The sequence below is a fragment of the Phoxinus phoxinus genome (genome assembly GCF_949152265.1).
Source record: "Phoxinus phoxinus genome assembly, chromosome: 22".
NCBI lineage: Eukaryota > Metazoa > Chordata > Actinopteri > Cypriniformes > Leuciscidae > Phoxinus > Phoxinus phoxinus.
Window position 1 is genome coordinate 28,196,526 of NC_136897.1, and position 20,000 is coordinate 28,216,525.

Below are 20,000 nucleotides of genomic sequence, written 5' to 3' on the forward strand. Positions count from 1 at the left end.
GTTGATTACTTACACAACTTCATAAAAAAAAAATGTATTGCAAGTTTTTGAAATTTGTATGTTTAATTATGCAAATTAGGCATTATCTCATTAAATATGCGCAATTTTGCATATATTTTCGGTAGATAGATCTGAACATATGATAAAGCCAGGTGCAAAATTATTTTTTCATTTTGATTACACACAATTTATGGATATATGCTTTAATTACCTAGGAAATCAAAATATACTGTCCATAGACTTAAAAAATTGATTTTCGTCATATTTTTTTAATTATAATGTCACATAAATCAGGCCAGGAATGATTTATTAACAAATCCCTCTGAATATATCTTCAGAATAATGCTAAGTGTGTAACTGGAGAGTTTGGTGTACATCGGCTGAGATGTTTATACTGGAGAATGACAAAAAAATTATTTTGAGAAAAAGCCATTTAAAGATTTGTAATGTAAAAATTCATACTTTTTTAGTGGAAACAACTATTTACTGACACAATATCTTATCAAATCATTAGCAACAACAATACAAACCACCTAAATCACATCAAAACTTATAAACACAATAAGTATGTAAATCTAGTATTAATGTTTGTGTTTCTGTGTGATAGTGATTGCTGCAAAAAAGGAAAATCCATAAAAATATTTGTATAAAAAAAACCTTATAAACAGCATTTATGTCAGAGCGCGTCACGTGATGCATCTGAAAGTATCACGCTGTCAGAAATTGACATCAGCCAATGAGATTTCGCTTTTAAAAAGTGAACTTAAAAAAAGTTACAGAATGTTACGTTTGTTGTTGTGAAAAATGTGCAAAAATACAAATTTATATGAAATATATATTTTCAGAAAACATGTTTTAATCTAAAACTGTGAGAAAATCAAAGCCATAAGTATAAACAAATTTGAGCCTGATATCTCAAAAAATGAGCTTTCAGTGAGATTGTGTTCGGCTGCAGTACCAAACGCGTCCACTAGAGGAAACTCGTCTCCCATTCATTTCCAATGAGAGGAGCACAAGTGTGACTACTTTTTTCAGGACAATTTAACCTGTTCGAATCATGTCCATGATATATACATATATTTTTTTTGTTCACATAGCAAGTGCCAAAACTTTCACCAAGTTTCGTACCATTCCAATGAAGAAAAAAATTATTTAAAAAAACGACATTTTCGGTCAACAGTGACCGCAGAGGTGTTAAAAAGCCAGATAACTGATGCGTATGATCTGGTTCCTCCACAGCCCAAGCCGACGAAGGGCCGCATGCGGATCCACTGCCTGGAGAACGTGGACAAAGCCCTGCAGTTCCTCAAGGAGCAGCGCGTGCACCTGGAGAACATGGGGTCACATGACATCGTCGACGGCAACCACCGTCTCACGCTCGGACTCATCTGGACCATCATCCTCCGCTTCCAGGTACACACAATCACACCGCTATTAATATTAGAAATGTGTAAAATATTTTTTCTATTATTTTATCACACTAGCTGTAGCACTGTACTCTTAGATGTATTATTTATTTATATTTAAAAAAAATAAAAAAAATAAAAAATTATTGGATTTTTTTTTTTTTTTTAACTATTTATTTATTTAGAACATATTTAGTTTATTAGGATTTATTTATGTATTATTTATTAGTTTAAACACATTTTTATAATTTTAATAATTTTTTATTTATTTATTTGTGTATTCATTTAAAATTTGATATATATTTTAATCATTTTTAAAATTTATTTTAGTTCATTTTTATGTATTTATTAATAAAGAAATTGAGTTTTTAGTACTTTATAACAACTTTTTCCTACACACTATAACACTGTACTCTTAGATGTATTATTTATATATTTATTTATTTACTTGAACCCTTTTTTTATTATTTATTGGAATTTTTTTTTATTTGATCTAAACAAAAATATTTTGTTTTATTTTATTAAGATGTGTTATTTATTTACATTTATATATTAGTCATTTATATATATTAGTCATATTTTTTTTCAATCACATTTTTAAATATATTTTAACACATTTTATTTATAGAAAATATTGAGTTTCTATTACTTTATAACATTTCTATCTACTTGTTGTTATCTATCTATCACTGTACTCTTAGATCTATTATTTTAACTGAACAAAATATTTTTTGTTATTAAGATTATTATTATTTATTTATATATTATTCATTTATTTAAACACATTTTTATTATATATTTTTAATCAAATTTTAAAATATTGAAATATTGAGTTTCTATTATTTTATTTAAAAAATCCTACTCACTATCACACTGTACTCTTATATGTATTATTTATTTATATTTATATATTTACTTAAACCATTTTTATTGGAATCATTTATTTATTTATTATACAGACAAATATTTAGTTTTCTACTCATGATAGTACTGTACTGTTAGGTGTAATATCTATTTATTTTAACACATTTTTATCAATTAATTAATTAATTAATTTTACTTAAACCTTCCCCAGTCCAGAGTTTTAAAACCCTTAATAGCGTTTTGATTTTCCTCACATTACGTCTAAATAAAAGCACGAAACATCCATCATGTCGTGTTATCACTTGTGTAACAGATCCAAGACATCAGCGTGGAGACGGAGGATAATAAAGAGAAGCGCTCGGCCAAGGACGCGCTTCTTCTGTGGTGTCAGATGAAGACCGCAGGGTGGGTGACTATCCAGAGCAAACACTTAAACACACTGGCGTTCCCGATGTCTAACCGCTCTCGTTTGTGCTTCACAGATATCCCAACGTCAACATCCACAACTTCACCACCAGCTGGCGCGATGGCATGGCTTTCAATGCCCTCATTCACAAACACAGGTACCAGAGGCGTAGAGAGCGCCTGAAAACCACACTCGAGTAAAATTACAGATTCCTTACAGCAAAAACGACTCCATTACAAGATTACAAGTCACCAATTCCAATACGACTTGAGTGAAAGTCTTAGAGTATCTGATTTTAACAGCATTTAAAGTGTTAGTTCAGCTGAACATGTAAACTCTGTCAGTAATGACTCTCCCTCATGTTGTTCCCCGTCAGACTTTCCTTCATCTTCGGGACACAAATGCAGATATTAGTGATTAAATCTGAGAGTGTCTCACTCCTCCAGAGGCTTCTGTTGTGATTGAAACTTCAGAACGGAAACCACTGTAGTCACTTGAAAATCAAGAGTTGAATAAAGTCGTTACTTTAGCGCACAAAAAGTATTCTCGTCGCTTGATAAACTGAAGGTTGAGCCGCTGTAGTCACTTGGACTATTTTAAACATCGTCTTTACTAACTTTCTGGGCCGGCAAGTTTCAATTACCGTATTTTCCGGTCGCTCCGGAGTATAAGTCGCATCAGTCAAAAAATGCGTCATGAAGAAGAAAAAAACATATATAAGTCGCACTGGACTATAAGTCGCATTTATTTAGAAATGTATTTCACGAAATCCAAGACCAAGAACAGACATTTAATCTGGAAAGGTTATTCAGCTCCACAACAGCACACAGAACAACAGCTGAATAGTGTCCGGTGTGTTAGCGTAACACATTAACAGTTATTCATCGACACAATAGCATAAAGAACATATCCCTGGGAGGCTGAATAGGCTAAACTAACATTAGCCAGCGAGTCCAGCAAGTTACCGGTCAGCAAGTTCACCAAGCTCCCGATCTCACTCCTCAACACTGAATACATTGAGTTCTTCCTCGGTGTCGCTTCTGAACGACTCCGCTAACTAGAGCGCCCTCTCGCGGCTGTAGACGGTAATGCTTTCTCTTGGTTCATCTCAGTCAGTATGAATTAATTTTGATATATAAGTCGCACCTGACTATAAGTCGCAGGACCAGCCAAACTATGAAAAAAAGTGCGGCTTATAGTCCGGAAAATACGGTACAATAGAAGCCTATTGAGGAGTGAGATTCAGTTGTGTTCTGAAAATGAAGGAAAGTCTGACGGGGAACAACATGAGGGAGAGTCATTTTTGGGTGAACTAACCCTTTAAGTTCACCTGTATCAAAAGCTCTGTTTTGCAATCATAATATCCTTAATATCTCAATGCTTTTGATCTTTCCAGGCCAGATCTGATTGATTATATTCAAATGCGCATAACTATAGAATTAATTCTTGATGCGCACGTGAGCGCCATCAGTGTTTCTCACAGGATGGCGTTTAAAGTCTGTGTAGAGAGAACGGTGTCGTCTTAGCGGCCTCTAGTTTAATAACTAATGATCGTTGCGACGGAAGTGAATCAATCAAAACTAATTTAGCTGGAAAATAACATTATTCAAGAACCGCTATAAAGCCAAAACAATCTCTGTTACCTTAAATTATACGTTTATCTCTGTAAAGCAGCTTTGAAACAATCTACATTGTTAAAAGAGCTATATAAATGAAGATGACTTGACTTGACTTTAAGCTCACCTGTATCAAAAGCTCTGTTTTGCAATCATAATATCCTTAATATTTTAATGCTTTTGATCTTTCCAGGCCAGACCTGATTGATTTCGACAAACTGAAGAAGTCCAACGCTCACTACAACCTGCAGAACGCCTTCAACCTGGCCGAGCAACACCTGGGCCTCACCAAACTCCTGGACCCAGAAGGTAAAAGCCCATCCTGGTCTCAGTCTCTGCACCGCACAACAGGAGGAACCTCTTCATAGTTCCCAGAACTATCGGTGGAAGTTCCCCGGTGATCGGCGTGTTCGCACCGCAGGAACTAGGAATGATTTTAGTTCTAGGAACTCCTTTTGGAGGAACTAATTTACTCCTACTTCAGAGTCGGTCTAAAGCCGCGTTTCCACCGAAATTACCCGGAAAAATTTGTCCCAGGAACTATTTTTTGCCCCAGACCGTTTGCTCTCTGCGTTTACACCGCGGTCTAAAGTACCGGGAAGATTATAAACTGCGCGCGACGGCTCCTCCCAGTCTGCGGCGGACAGTAATCAGTTTTGAGCGCCACATTTATAATAAGTATGGAGGAGATTCAAACTGTGCTGCAGGTGTTTGTGATGTATTGGTTTACTAACGAGGTAATTAACAAAACGGCAGAAAGAGACGAGCACTGATACTAAAGCGTGTTCAGAAAGCTCGTAATGCTAGATATAAAAGTTATCAGCTATTGCGGACATTGACCGTGAGACGGCTGGGACGAACGCGCAGAAAATGTCCTCTTCCACAAATACACTTAATAAAGCCTGAACCTCGTCGTCGGTCCAGCTGTGGTTTAAAAAAAAAAAAATTTCCATATTTGCAGACAGACGACTCTCACTGCATGAAGCCACGAACCGCAATAGATTTTTAAAAATGGCGGTTAAAATAGAATGCTGCGTGGAGTCATCCAATCAAAATGCGGCGTGAACACAACCAATCAGCATCTTCAGCGCACAAGTCCCGCCCCCGAAAGTTCCTGAACTTTGAATAAGTACTACCTCGCCAGCAGGGACTTTCTGAGGGGGGAATATTTCCCCGGAACTTCATTTAGACCCTGATTCCTGCGGTGTAAACACACCGAGTCCCAGCCCACAGTTCCCAGTTCCTGGGGAAAGTTCCCGCGATGGAAACGCGGCTATTGTAAAATGCAGAATTGACTTGCACAACAGCTGCTAGCAAAGACATCAACGTCAGTAACGCTTGTAATTCGTTATCCATGTTGCAGTCGCTAACGTTACGTAGTCCAGGCTGTTTGTGTATGTTTTCCTCCCGGGGACGGGTCATGTGATGGGTGGCTGACGAATCAGGGAAGGATACGCCATGACTGATGACACCCGATCATAGAGTTGAGCGTGAGCGTTTCTAAAGTCCTCCGTTTCGGCCGTCTTCACTAAACGCCCTCCGGAGATTCAAAACGCAAAACGGGTTCGGCAGCGTTTCTAAACTTCTCCGTTTTAGGTCTTCGTTTTTGCCGTTGTAGTCTGGACGGGAGGTGCAAACGTAGCAGAAGGTCTCCGTTTCTAAACGAAGAAAACGTGTGTGTGTGTGTGTCTGTGCGTGCATGTGTGTGTGTGTGTGTGTGTGTGTGTGTCTGTGCGTGCATGTGTGTGTGTGTGTGTGTGTGTGTGTCTGTGCGTGCGTGTGTGTGTGTGTGTGTGTGTGTGTGAATGACCGTCTCTTCCATCATCTGATTGGATATTGTTTCGTTTCACGTGATAATCTCCAGAGCGTGCGCGCGTTTGTCCTCGGGGTTCCCCCACCACACATCAGGATTTTAAATATCCCCCCACACATGTTGAATATTTACGTTTCGCGATCGGGTTGCGGCTCCGACGTTCTTCCGAGCTGGTTCAGACACTCTTAACACACACCTCACACCAAAGGAAAATCTGATAAGATAATCTGTAGAACCATCAAGACAATCGGGGGCATAGCTAGGATTGTCGGAAGGGGGGAAATCGGCCCAAAATCAGCCGAAAATCGAATTGTGGTGTGTACCCAGCATAACTACACACACTCACACTCTTTCTTTTTGTGCAGATATCAGCGTTGACCATCCAGATGAGAAGTCCGTCATCACTTATGTCGTCACATACTACCATTATTTCTCCAAGATGAAGGCCTTGAAGGTGGAGGGCAAACGTATCGGAAAGGTCTGAGTCTTCAAAACACGTAAACTACTTCTAGAAGGTTCTCCGTTTTCTGTCAAAGGACATTTTAGAGGCTGACGATTTCAGTCATATGTGTGCTATTTATTTATTTATTTTTTATTGTTGAGAAATATAAGATAATCTTATTAAAATAAAATGCTTTAAATAAAAAAAATATGAATAATATATATATATAATATATATATATGTATATATATATATATATATATATATATAAGAAGTAAATAAATAAATTCCTATTGGAAATTGAAGTGTTAGTAATGGGGTAATTTTAATATTTGCATATTTAATTGCAATTAGTCTCCTACCTTTTAAATGTGCTATTTGTTTATTTTCTATTTATTTATCAGTTTCGTAAGAAAAATATAATATTTTAAAGATTCCTATTAAAATACAAATAAATAAATAATTAAATAAATACATAAATTTTTGAGATGTAACGGTTAAATATTGAAATATTCATATTAAAAATAAATCGTTTAAATATTACTATTAAAATAAAATAAGTTTTATTGATTTAAAAAAAAAAAAAAAATTATATACATAAATTCCTATATAAAATCTAACTTAGTAATGGCATCATCTTAATATTTACATATTTAATTGCGTTAGGTCTTATCCTACCTCTGTTTATTGATTTATTAACATAAATGTACTCTATTTATTTATTTGCTTGTTTGTTTATTTTTCATTTTTGAAATAAATAAATGACACTTTAAAGATTCCTATTAAAATAATTAAATGCATTCCTATTTGAGATGTAATAGCATCATCTTAATATTTACATAATTTTTGTTAGTCTTCTTACATCTGTTTATTAACTGATTGATTACTTCAGTCTATTTATTTATTTTATTTATTTAATTATTTATTGTATTGTAAGCAGCAGCAAAGTTGTAAGTTTAAATATTCCTATTAAAATAAAATAAATAACGTTTAAAAAAAAAAAAAAAAAAAATTATATATAATATATAATAAGTAATAATAACTTAAAATTTAATAATATAATACATAACTACGTAATTTAAATGTAACCATTAGCAATGGCGTCATCTTAATATTTACATATATACATGTTTTACATTCTGAACTGTGATAAGTTTATTTTCAACCATTTATAGCCAGAATCGAAGCTCCAACTTATCTAAAGCTGTAACTTTAACTCCGGTGCTTTGCGACTTTAATGCAAATGCAAAAATACTTTATTAAAAGTGGTCTGTGTTTACTAGGTGCTCGACAACGCCATCGAGACCGAGAAGATGATCGAGAAATATGAATCTCTGGCATCCGATCTGCTGGAGTGGATCGAACAAACCATCATCATCCTTAATAATCGAAAGTTTGCAAACTCACTGGTTGGAGTCCAGCAGCAGCTTCAGGCCTTCAACACCTACAGGACCGTGGAGAAACCACCCAAGTGAGTGTCTAAGACAGACAGTAGCGGTGTAGCTATATATCATGTCACAATATACAGGAGAAACTGGAAAAATTGGTGCAAAAGTTAATTTATTTCAGTAATTCAACTTAAAAGGTGAAACTAATATATTATATAGACTCATTACATGGAAAGTGAGATATTTCAAGCCTTTATTTGTTATAATTTTGATGATTATGGCTCAAAATGAGAATATTGTGAAAAGGTTTTCATAAGCTGTAAGCCATAATCATCAAAATTATAACAAATAAAGGCTTGAAATATCTCACTTTGCATGTAATGAGTCTATATAATATATTAGTTTCACCTTTTAAGTTGAATTACTGAAATAAATGAACTTTTGCACCATATTATAATTTTTCCAGTTTCACCTGTATATCGCAATATATAAATGCAACAATATGTATTGTGTATAGTTCACCCAAAATGATAATTACAATGTGAGAAAAAATTCAAGTTTGCAGAGTATTAGTGTCAGTATTACATATAATGTTGAATATAATGTATAATAATGCATATTTGTGGGTCATGATAATGCCAGTAAAAAGTGGCCTACATTATTTTAAATATATCTAGTCAGTGAAAGCATATTCATCTACAATAACTCAGTGTTTTCAGCTTCAGAATCATGAATATTGTTATTCTCTATTGTCCTATGTTGGGTTTCCAGCACCAAGTCTAAGCCTGTTCATTTACACACACGATGAAATATCAAATATAGCATTTTAATCAACAGTTAATTTTCATTAGTATCGCAATAATATGGTATCGTGAGTTCAATATCGTGATGTATCGAATCGTCACACGAGGGCATCGTTACACCGCTGACACACAGCAGAATATAGTCTATATATTAGGACTAGAATGAGCTGAAGTTTATTTTCATCTCTCTCTCTCTCTCTCTCTCTCTCTCTCTCTCTCTCTCTCTCTCTCTCTCTCTCTCTCTCTCTCTCTCTCTCTCTCTCTCTCAAATGATCCTTTAATTTCGCACATTATGCTGCATATGCATATTATAAACTGGTTGGGTGTTTACCAATGTTTGTGAATACTTGGGCCATAAATGGAGTGTTATGCACAGTTAATGAAAATGATGATCTACTGTTGACTTTTTAAGTCATATGGTGTTTGTTTTTTCCTCTCATATTTTAATTTTTTTTTTTTTTTTTTTTTTTTTTTTTTCGTAATTGAGATTGTGGAATGTAGTGTTAGTGGCAACACAGATTGGTTTCACCTATATGTTTTAAATAAAAGTGATTCAATCTCTCTCTCTCTCTCTCTCTCTCTCTCTCTCTCTCTCTCTCTCTCTCTCTCTCTCTCTCTCTCTCTCTCTCTCTCCACAGATTCACTGAGAAGGGAAACCTGGAGGTGCTTCTGTTCACTATCCAGAGCAAGATGAGGGCTAATAACCAGAAGGTGTACATGCCACGAGAGGGCAAGCTAATCTCAGACATCAACAAGGTGAAAATACCTCAGATTTTACTTTAAAAACGGCAAGTTTTCCTCCAGTCTGTTTTCCAGCACAAATATCTAAACATACATTCACTCGAGATGCAAAATGACTGATATCAATCCTTGTTTACTAAATAATTAATCAAGTTTATGCTTTAAACAAGAGCAAATATCTGCCAGTGGCATCAGAAAAATACAATTATTCTAAAGGGAGAACAGGATTATTTATTCTTACACTATCGGCAGATATTCACAAATAGGTAGGAAAACTACAACACCCATAATGCACCAGGCATGTGACCATCCAAGGCCACGCCCACTTGTCTGCTATAGGTCGTATCTTAATATGCTATATGGCTAACGATAGCTAACAGTTAGTTTATTTTATTTTAAATACATGTATTTTTTGCACTTTTACAATGTAAAATATGCACTTTATACAGAAATTAATTAAAATAATCACAAATTAAAAATGGAAAAGGGAATCAAACACTGCCTTGCTTTAGTAGGAAATACTTCTTAGCAAACTTTTATGTCGACAGTATTGTTCCCGGGTGTGAGAATATAAAAACATATTTTTGTGACGTCAGCCTGTTAAAAGCATCCGATTTAGCCTCACTTGAGTCTGAACGCTGACTGTGTGTTGATGTGATGTTGTGGCAGGCGTGGGAGCGTCTGGAAAAGGCCGAGCACGAGCGTGAGTTGGCGCTGAGGACCGAACTGATTCGACAGGAGAAACTGGAGCAACTCGCCAGACGCTTCGACCGCAAGGCCGCCATGAGGGAGACCTGGCTGAGCGAGAACCAGCGGCTCGTCTCACAGGTTCAGTCCTTCAGCGTTTACTGTACACACACACACACATACACACACACGCTGTGTCCTTCATGGCTCTCTGCAATGTTATGCCAGCACTGATTTCAAATTATTTTGTGCCCCCTGGTGGTGAAAGATTTTATTTTATATTTATACATTGACATTTTATTTATATATTTCTGAACTCTGCTTTGATATTAAGATATTATAATATATTTAAAAATATATATATTATTATGTTATTACTAATTGTACATTTATATTATTATTTATATTTTTTTGTGAAAATAAAGGCTTTAAATCAGCAATTTTTTACAATGTACATTATATATATATATTTGACAAACATTGTTTACTATAATATTATTATTAATATAAATAATATTTAATATTTATTATAAATTATTATATTTTATTATTACTTATCCATGTATATTATTATTATTATTATGATTTATGCAAATAAAAATGAGTATTTTTCATAATTTTGCCACAAAAAATCTCTGCTTCCTCTAAAGTAAACATACATGAACCAAATAATAATAAATAAATTAAAACTAGTGTTTTTTCCTAACATTCCTGTTTCTTTTCTGCAGGACAATTTCGGATTCGACCTCCAGGCGGTCGAGGCAGCGACTAAAAAGCACGAAGCGATCGAGACGGATATCGCGGCGTACGAGGAGCGCGTGCAGGCGGTGGTGTCCGTGGCCAGAGAGCTGGAGGCCGAGAACTACCACGACATCAAGCGCATCGCGGCGCGCAAAGACAACGTCCTGCGCCTGTGGGAGTATCTCCTGGAGCTGCTCAAAGCGCGCCGACAGAGACTGGAGATGAACCTCGGCCTGCAGCGCGTCTTCCAGGAGATGCTCTACATCATGGACTGGATGGATGAGATGAAGGTGAGAGAGAGGAACATGAAAGTATAGATTCAAGCTGTAGAAAAGGCAAAAAGGTTTGAGATTTCATCCTCATCTTCAGCTAAACTTTTAATATATGTGACCCTGGACCACAAACCAGTCACATGGGTAAATTTTTTGCAATTGAGATTTATACATCAATAAAAGCTGAATAAATAATCTCTCCATTGATGTTCGGTGTGTTAGGATAGGACAATATTTGGTCGAGACACAACTATTGAAAATCTGGAATCTGAGGAGCAAAAAAATGTAAACATTGAGAAAATCTCCTTTAAAGTTGTGCATTTATGTTCACGATTGTGCTGCATTCACTCACAAAAATACATGTTTTATATATTTACGGTAGGACATTTACTAAATATCTTCATGGAACATGATCTTAATATCCTCATGATTTTTGGCATAAAAGAAAAATGGATAATTTTGACCCGTACAATGTATAGTTGGCTATTGCCACAGATATACCCGTGCGGCTCCAGACTGGGTGTGCTTGATAAATATGAGCAGCACACAACAACGGTTCATTATCTCCAAATTATGACCAGAAATGGATAAATATTAAGTCCGCTGTTCAAAACAAATAAAGAGCCAGTGTAGGAGAAGTTATTGTGCATGTCAAAAAATATATTGTGACATATAAACGCGCACATCAACCCGATCACATGTTCAGTGTTCATGTAAACACTATGTTCGGATTCATCAATCAGAATGAATTCAGTCAGATTGAAACAAAAGTTATGCATGTAAACATATCCAGTGATAGGCGTCGTATCGTATCCCTGTAAGCTTGGCTAACGTGACCCGCCAGAACTGACGCTTGATTTGCATATCCTGATGACTGTCCGCTGTTCTCCGCAGATGCTGCTGCTTTCTCAGGATTATGGGAAGCACTTGCTGGGGGTGGAAGATCTTCTCCAGAAACACGCGCTGGTGGAGGCCGACATCGGCATTCAGGCCGACCGCGTCAAAGCCGTCAACGCCAACGCTCAGCGGTTCGCCGTGGACGAGGAGGGTAAGAACCGCTCTCTCGCTCTGAGAACATGTGACATTTAAACAAGCAATTTGGTTTAGTGTCTTTGTGCCATCAGGAACTGACTTTAGAGTGACGGTGAAATCAATTTATTGACATTTAAATTCACATTTATGCTTTTAGCAGACGCTTTTAATCTGAAGGGATTTACAAAAGACGAGACAAAAAGCAGTTTGTGAAATATATATATTTTTATATATATTTAAAATCATATTATTTTAGAATAAAATTAAAATAGGGAGTCCAGGTCCAGTCCAGACAGCTCATTTATTATAGTGGGAGAAAAATATTTTTGTGAGTTTATGATTTTTTATGATTTATGATTTTTATGATTTATTATTCTTTTTATGATGCATCCAGGTTCAGATTCAGATTGCTGGAGCAGAGCCGTTTTTTTTTTTTTTTCTCATGCAGAGCCAGTCCAGATCGGGTTTTGCAAGGTTCCCACGGTCATTGAAAAGCTGGAAATAAAGGGAATTTAAAAACTGATTTCTAGGCCAGGAAAAATCTGGCAAATGTAATAAATTTGAGAAAAGTCTGGATATGCTCTAAATCTCAGCACAATTTATTTCCATGATCCACTTTAGACATTCTACTAACTATAAGTAACTCTGCAACTACATGTCAACAAACTCTCATTATAGTATTAGTAGTTTGTTAGGTTTGTGTGTTAGTAGAATAAGTTTACAAACTTGAAAAGTTACTTATAGTTAGTAGAATGTCTAAAGTGGACCATCGAAATAAAGTGTTATCCTTGCACACATATGTATATAAAATATAATTGATTAAATCTCTTAATTAAAAGATTTCTATTTCAGTTTTAGTCTTTTTAATTCTTCAACTTACACTTCAGTTAGTTGCCAAAGCAACATTTCTTTTTAATCTAATTCATATATATATCTTTTTTTTTTCTTTTTTTTATGAAAGCTGTTTTTAAAGTCCCCTGTAGTCAATAATTGTATCCGTTAAAACTCATCTTTGATCACCAAAATTACATATTTAAATGTTTTTCCCTTGCCTTAAAATAGCTTGAACTGCAGTTTTAAGGAGAAATAGTGTTGACTTATGAATTTACACATGGTTTGTCTTGAAGCTCATTTAAAAACGCCACATAGACACATAAACAACATTAAAAACTTGATTTTCACCACAGGGGGACTTTAATAGTTTTAATTTCAGCTTTAGTTTTAGCTAACAATAAAAACTCTTACACAAAAGACTTACACATGGAATAATCCCCAAAATATATATATTTTTTTAGATATTAGAAATACTGGGCAGGAAATCCTTTTTCCAGAATTATGTAGAAACCATATGCTTCTGGAAAAAGGTTTTCCCGCCCTTTTTGACCAAAGTCACGGTACATATGTCGTTCTTGTCTTGCTTAATTGGGGACATTTAATTTAATATTCAACAATGTTATTAATCTGCCTGCACTGACACCATTATATGAGAATGAGCTGGACGAAGACATCACGGCTATATATATAAATGAACTAAATTAACAACTTTTAATTAATAACAACAAAAATGAAACATCACTGAGCTTCCTTAAGCTGTACTGTGACGCTAATTTCTTCTGGAAACAAACTCTGTTGTATTATTTTCCTGTTATCTCTGAAACTCTCTGTATTGTAAGTGTGTTGACTTGACCTTCTCTCCATTCCTCTTCAGGCTACAAACCCTGTGACCCTCAGGTCATCCGAGACCGCGTGTCCCACATGGAGTTCTGCTACCAGGAGCTGTCCCAGTTAGCATCCGAGCGTCGCGCACGCCTCGAAGAGTCCCGGCGTTTGTGGAAGTTCTTCTGGGAAATGGCCGAGGAAGAGGGTTGGATTCGGGAGAAAGAGCAGATCCTTTCCTCAGACGACTGCGGGAAGGACTTAACCGGCGCCGTCCGCCTATTGAGTCAACATCGTGCTCTCGAAGACGAGATGAGCGGGCGCTCGGGACACCTCCAGAACACGGTCCGCGAGGGTCAAACCATGGCCGACGCCGGGCACTTCGGCGAAGCTAAGATCCGTGAGCGTATCGCGGATGTTCAAGCGCAATGGGCCGCTCTGGAACAGCTAGCGTTGGTGAGGAAAACCCGTTTGGAAGAAGCTTGTAGCCTTCACCAGTTCCAGGTCGACGCTGACGACGTGGACGCCTGGACTTTAGACGCGCTTCGGATCGTCTCCACCTCAGATGTCGGCCATGATGAGTTTTCAACTCAAGCTTTGGTTAGGAAACACAAAGACGCGTCGACCGAGGTTGCTAGTTATCGTCCGGTGATCGACGCTCTCCACGAACAGGCTCAGTCTCTTCCTCCCGAGCAGGCGAAGGCGGAGAACGTTAGCGAGCGGCTAGCGGGCATCGAGGAGCGCTATAAGGAGGTTTCGGAGTTGACCCGGCTGAGGAAACAGGCCTTGCAGGACGCCCTGGCGCTCTATAAGATGTTTAGCGAGGCGGATGCGTGTGAGCTCTGGATCGATGAGAAGGAGCAGTGGCTCAACAGCATGGAGATCCCAGAGAAACTGGAGGACCTTGAGGTCATTCAGCACAGGTGAGAGGTCAAGTCTGCGGGCGCTCTCATACACTCGGCGCGACGCAAGTGTTTTTTGCTAGGTTCAGCCTTATGCAGTTGTGCGCCGTGTTGTTTAAATAGCAAATGCATTTGCACCAATTTGTGCGCCCATGAGCTGCTGGTCTGAAAACGAGGTGTGTGTTCAGGAATATGAAATAGACTGAGCCGTTGACCAACAAAAACCTGCTCTAAAGTCCATGGCGCGGTATATTTTTTGTTATTTAAAGGGTGCATTAGTAATATACGCCTATAGGCGGGTCCACAACGTGCGTACACTCTGCTTATTACACACACACACTGCTTATTACTAGTGATGTCAACGATTAATCGACGATCGATTAATTGTCGATAATACATTTAATCGAGACAACTTCTCGATCATGGATTAAGTAGGTTCATGCGCGTGCGCGCTGCTCAACCGCGCAACAAAGCGAGCGCGTTTTGTTCAAATGTAAGTTGTAATATTGTGTTTATTTTGCGTATGCCGATCTATATCTGATTTATCTTATATTGGATGCATCCCTTAAATTAGCGCTGTAGTGCGCGTGATCAGCTTCAGCGTGCGCGGCTCAAACGGCACTGCACGACTAATGACTATTGGGAGGACTGTCATATTACATAACATTATAAAGAGAACAATATTGTAATAAAACATTGTGCATCATTTGAGTTTAGTTGCCGTGTCGCGTTGCTCCAGGAAGAGCGCGTCCACAACATGATCATTCTGAATGAATGGCACGCAACTTAGTTTAAGCTCACTTGTGCATTCGCGTAATTTTCTGCAGAAATAATTTGTAATATTATGTTTATTTTGAATATATCTGATTAATCTCATATAGGATGCGTTTCTTTGAGTTAAATAACGCGCTAGCAAACTAGTGCTCCAGATTAACGGTAGCCTTCATTCAGCGCGCACAGCTCAAACAGAAATGCACGACTAATAATAACGATGAATAATTTGGGACTGACATATTACATAACATGAGAACACTATTGTATTAAATGGTTGTGAATGCATTGGGTTTAGTTGCCGTGTTCAGTGTGTTCAGGGAGAGCTCGTCCAGTCACACATTCTGCACATCTGAGGCGGCGCTGGTGACGCGCTGTATTAGTAGTAGTCATTATATTTGATTATTAAATATATTAAATGATCAATCACATCAATCCTACTAGCCCTTTATTTAGATTAAAAACCATTCTCAGTCATTTGGTGAGAAACATCGCGTTTTGAGCAGGATTTGCCGACCCTGTCACGCTGTTGGCCATGCACTGCAGCAGACGCATATGCAGCATTAAGGCTAACGATTAATCGATTAATTGATCGTTAATTTAAACGACGAACGATCATGGGAATTTGTGAAAATTGACATCCCTAATTTCTTTATGTTCCAGGTTTGAGAGTCTGGAGCCTGAAATGAACAACCAGGCCTCACGTGTGGCTGTCGTCAATCAGATCGCCAGACAGCTGATACACAACGGACACCCGAGCGAGAAAGACATCAAAACCCAACAGGACAAACTCAACACCAGGCAAGTCACAGCACTTTATGCTTCTGCCATGTCACCAGAACATGTGACTGGATGCCGGTACACAGCATGGGGAAAAACTAACTGTGATTTGTCTGATAAAAATGCTATATATAAATTGTAGGGCTTTATATATGCATTCTGCCGGCACCCCCCTTTTTTTAAATAGACATGAAAATGCAGATTTCGAACTTAAATGGTTGTAATTCAGGAATGCTAGGAATATAGATGTAAGATTGGTCTTGTTTTAAAGGGGTCATGACATGAGAAACCAAATTTGCCTTGATCTTTTGGTATATAAGAGGTCTTTGTACCATTAAAACGTCCTGCAAGTTTCATAGCTTAAGACGTCCTCCCCATTATAAACGAATCATTTATTTAATCAAGCTCTAAATACAGCTCGTTCTGGATCCATGGTAAGAAGTGACGTCACAGTACGAAGTGACGTACCAGCGTTTGCAATGACCGCCTCCAGCGCAAGACAACTACGCTCATTTCGTATCGTTGTCGCCCCCGCGCCTCACAAGTGTTCAGTCGCCGCACAGCGAGTGGGTCTGTGTCACGGGGGAATTACGATGCCGCAGATGTGCTGTTCCTGGCTGTGGACAAACAACATCTTTGAATACGCTGCGAAAGATCCAGTCGTCAGGGAAAAATGGATGCACTTTATTTTTTGCGGACGTCCCAGTCACGGCAGTGTTAATGTAAGTGTTTGCTCTATACATTATAAGGATGACTGTTTTGAGAAAAAATCCCAATATGATGCTGGCTTTGCTAGAAAACTGTTGCTCAAAGATAAGTCCGTGCCGACTATTCTGGGCTCAAAACGACGTTGCAAACTTACTTTTTATCACTGGCTAATATAAACACATTTGTATAAGAGAATCTTGAAAATATGTCGCCTGTCTAGTACGTTAGGCCTACATGTGATAGAAAATTAAAAATGTTGCCTTTATCAATGCTGCATCTTCAAATATGGCCTGTGCATGCATTTTTGTCCGTGGTACACCCTATCATGTAATTGAAATTAGTTAAATAATGTTAAACTGTTAGCAAATTAAGCTATAGGATAATTAGGCAACAATAATCCGTTTTCAAGTGTCTCGGGTTACAATTTTTTTATTAATTCAAAATAGTTTCACTTTCCATGTGGACACGAGCTGATCCAGTCTTCGTTGTTGTGGTCATGGTTCATTTTCCTCTGATTCCGGCTCAAACATAATAAGGTTTTATCATTACAAGAGCCATCGCTTCGCATGCATCACCCGCTACTAAACAGTTGCGCCGAATCCGCAAACCTTCTGGCTGGGGGCGTTAATAATTGATGCATAGGCACTGACGTTAGCCAATCATAACAGTGGGCGTTAACACTGAACTCTTAAAGGGGAAACACCCCCAAAACAGACTGTGTGAATCAGAAGATGAGAAACAGGGTGGGAAAAGGTCATAAATCACTACATTTTAAAAGTTTTTTGTAAAAAAAACTATAGTAATACTATAATTACACCTAAGGGAACATAATAATAAAATAAAAAAACCCATGTCATGACCCCTTTAAAGAAGACATTTGGCAGATTTTTGTAGAAGTGAAATAAATTAAGGAAGTTGAACAGAAAAAAAGAAGTTATAGAAGTTTGAGTTTATGAAAATGTACAATGTTAAAAATGTAATTATTCATATTTTATATAATATATATATTTTCAAAACCTGGTGGACTCTAAAAATGCAAAAAAATCAAAGCCAAAAATCTGAACAAGTTGTGTTTCAAATGTTAGGTTGATATCTAAAAAAATCAGCGTTCAGTGAGATTTAGTTCGGGCGCAGTACCACACTTCTCCACTAGTGGACATTACCGCCCATATAAGGGCGCCTCAATTTCCATATGTGGTTTGAGTCTGAACCATTATTTTTACAATTTTCATACAATTTATGAAGTAGACATCCTATTCAGAAGTAGTGTTGGAAGTTTGGCAGATTTAGAAATGAACTCAACCTTTAAGAAACACAAAAGATCACGTATGTGCATTATAGCTCGCTGCACATCACTAATGCTGAATCTATTATTATTTTCTTTATATTTAAAACATTTTCAGAGCTTTTTTTCTAAAAGAATTGAACGGATGCTATCTTTTGAACTCTCGGCATGAAAACAAACTGAGGTTTCTACCATTCTTTCATGATTTTTCATGTTCATCACTATTTCAAAATAAAGGTCTGAACACGCCTCAGGAGTATGAACATATTCTTGTTGCAAATTGATAAATTACGGCTCCTCTGTCATTTATTTTGAAAATCAGTCACCAAATATGTAAACTAGAGATTGTAAGCTTTCAAATGATATATAGTTTGTCAAGATTAGTTTAGGTTTAGTATAGGATATTACTGTTTTAAATATGTAATGGCAATGCCAATATAAGGGGTTAATAAATCATTGTTAAATTGTATAAGTTACAAAAAAAAAATCAATGTATCTTGTTTTGAGAATGTTCCTATATTTGTATTGGAAACCAAGGCGCTGTATTGCAGTGCGTGTGTTTAAATGCAGCCTGATGCTCATCCGCAGGTGGAGTCAGTTCCGGGACCTGGTGGACCAGAAGAAAGAGTCCCTGAACTCCGCCTTGGGCGTGCAGAACTACCACCTCGACTGCAACGAGACCAAATCCTGGATCCGCGAGAAGACAAAAGTCATCGAGTCCACTCAGGAGCTGGGGAACGACCTGACCGGCGTAATGGCCCTGCAGCGCAAACTCACCGGCATGGAGCGCGACCTGGCCGCCATCGAAGCCAAACTGGGAGATCTCCGCGGCGAAGCGGATCGTTTAGCCGGAGAACATCCCGACCAGGCCAAAGCCATCACAGGACGACTAGCGGAAATCACCTCGGTTTGGGAAGAGATGAAAGAAACGCTTCGAACCCGAGAGGAATCTCTTGGGGAAGCCAGTAAACTCCAGCAGTTCCTTCGCGAACTGGACGATTTCCAGTCTTGGCTCTCGCGAACGCAAACGGCCATCGCGTCTGAAGACATGCCGAACACGCTAGCCGAGGCGGAGAAGCTTCTAGCTCAACACGAAGGCATCAAGAATGAGATTAACAACTATGAAGAGGACTATCAGAAGATGCGAGACATGGGTGAGATGGTGACGCAGGGGCAGACGGACGCCCAGTACATGTTCCTGAGGCAGAGGCTGCAGGCTCTGGACACCGGCTGGAACGAGCTTCACAAGATGTGGGAGAACCGGCAGAACCTTCTGTCACAGTCTCACGCCTACCAGATCTTCCTCAGAGACACCAAACAAGCCGAGGCCTTCCTCAACAACCAGGTGATCTATCTATCTATCTATCTATCTTATCTATCTATCTATCTATCTATCTATCTATCTATCTATCTATCTTATCTATCTATCTATCTATCTATCTATCTATCTATCTATCTATCTATCTATCTATCTATCTATCTATCCATCAATCTATCTATCTATCTATCCATCCTTCTATCTATCCATCCATCCATCCATCCTTCTCTGTCCTTCTATCTATCTATCCATCCATCCATCCATCCATCCATCCATCCATCCATCCATCCATCCATCCATCCATCCATCCATCCATCTCTGTCCTTCTATCTATCGCTCTATCTATCTATCTATCTATCTATCTATCTA

General features: G+C 37.7%; 1 protein-coding gene across 3 annotated transcripts in view; it reads left to right on the plus strand.

Annotated features, from left to right (window-relative positions):
* Nucleotides 1-20,000, plus strand: part of sptbn1 (spectrin, beta, non-erythrocytic 1) — an 86,638-nt gene that overhangs the window by 37,765 nt on the left and 28,873 nt on the right. For all 3 annotated transcript variants that reach the window (XM_079597838.1, XM_079597837.1, XM_079597839.1), the window contains 13 exons: nucleotides 1,240-1,413; nucleotides 2,584-2,675; nucleotides 2,753-2,833; nucleotides 4,486-4,601; nucleotides 6,471-6,583; nucleotides 7,831-8,018; nucleotides 9,377-9,494; nucleotides 10,149-10,307; nucleotides 10,895-11,197; nucleotides 12,074-12,227; nucleotides 13,920-14,790; nucleotides 16,204-16,341; nucleotides 18,902-19,658. In XM_079597838.1, coding sequence (XP_079453964.1) covers nucleotides 1,240-1,413; nucleotides 2,584-2,675; nucleotides 2,753-2,833; nucleotides 4,486-4,601; nucleotides 6,471-6,583; nucleotides 7,831-8,018; nucleotides 9,377-9,494; nucleotides 10,149-10,307; nucleotides 10,895-11,197; nucleotides 12,074-12,227; nucleotides 13,920-14,790; nucleotides 16,204-16,341; nucleotides 18,902-19,658 — 3,264 coding nt within the window. The remainder of the gene's footprint in view (nucleotides 1-1,239; nucleotides 1,414-2,583; nucleotides 2,676-2,752; nucleotides 2,834-4,485; nucleotides 4,602-6,470; nucleotides 6,584-7,830; nucleotides 8,019-9,376; nucleotides 9,495-10,148; nucleotides 10,308-10,894; nucleotides 11,198-12,073; nucleotides 12,228-13,919; nucleotides 14,791-16,203; nucleotides 16,342-18,901; nucleotides 19,659-20,000) is intronic.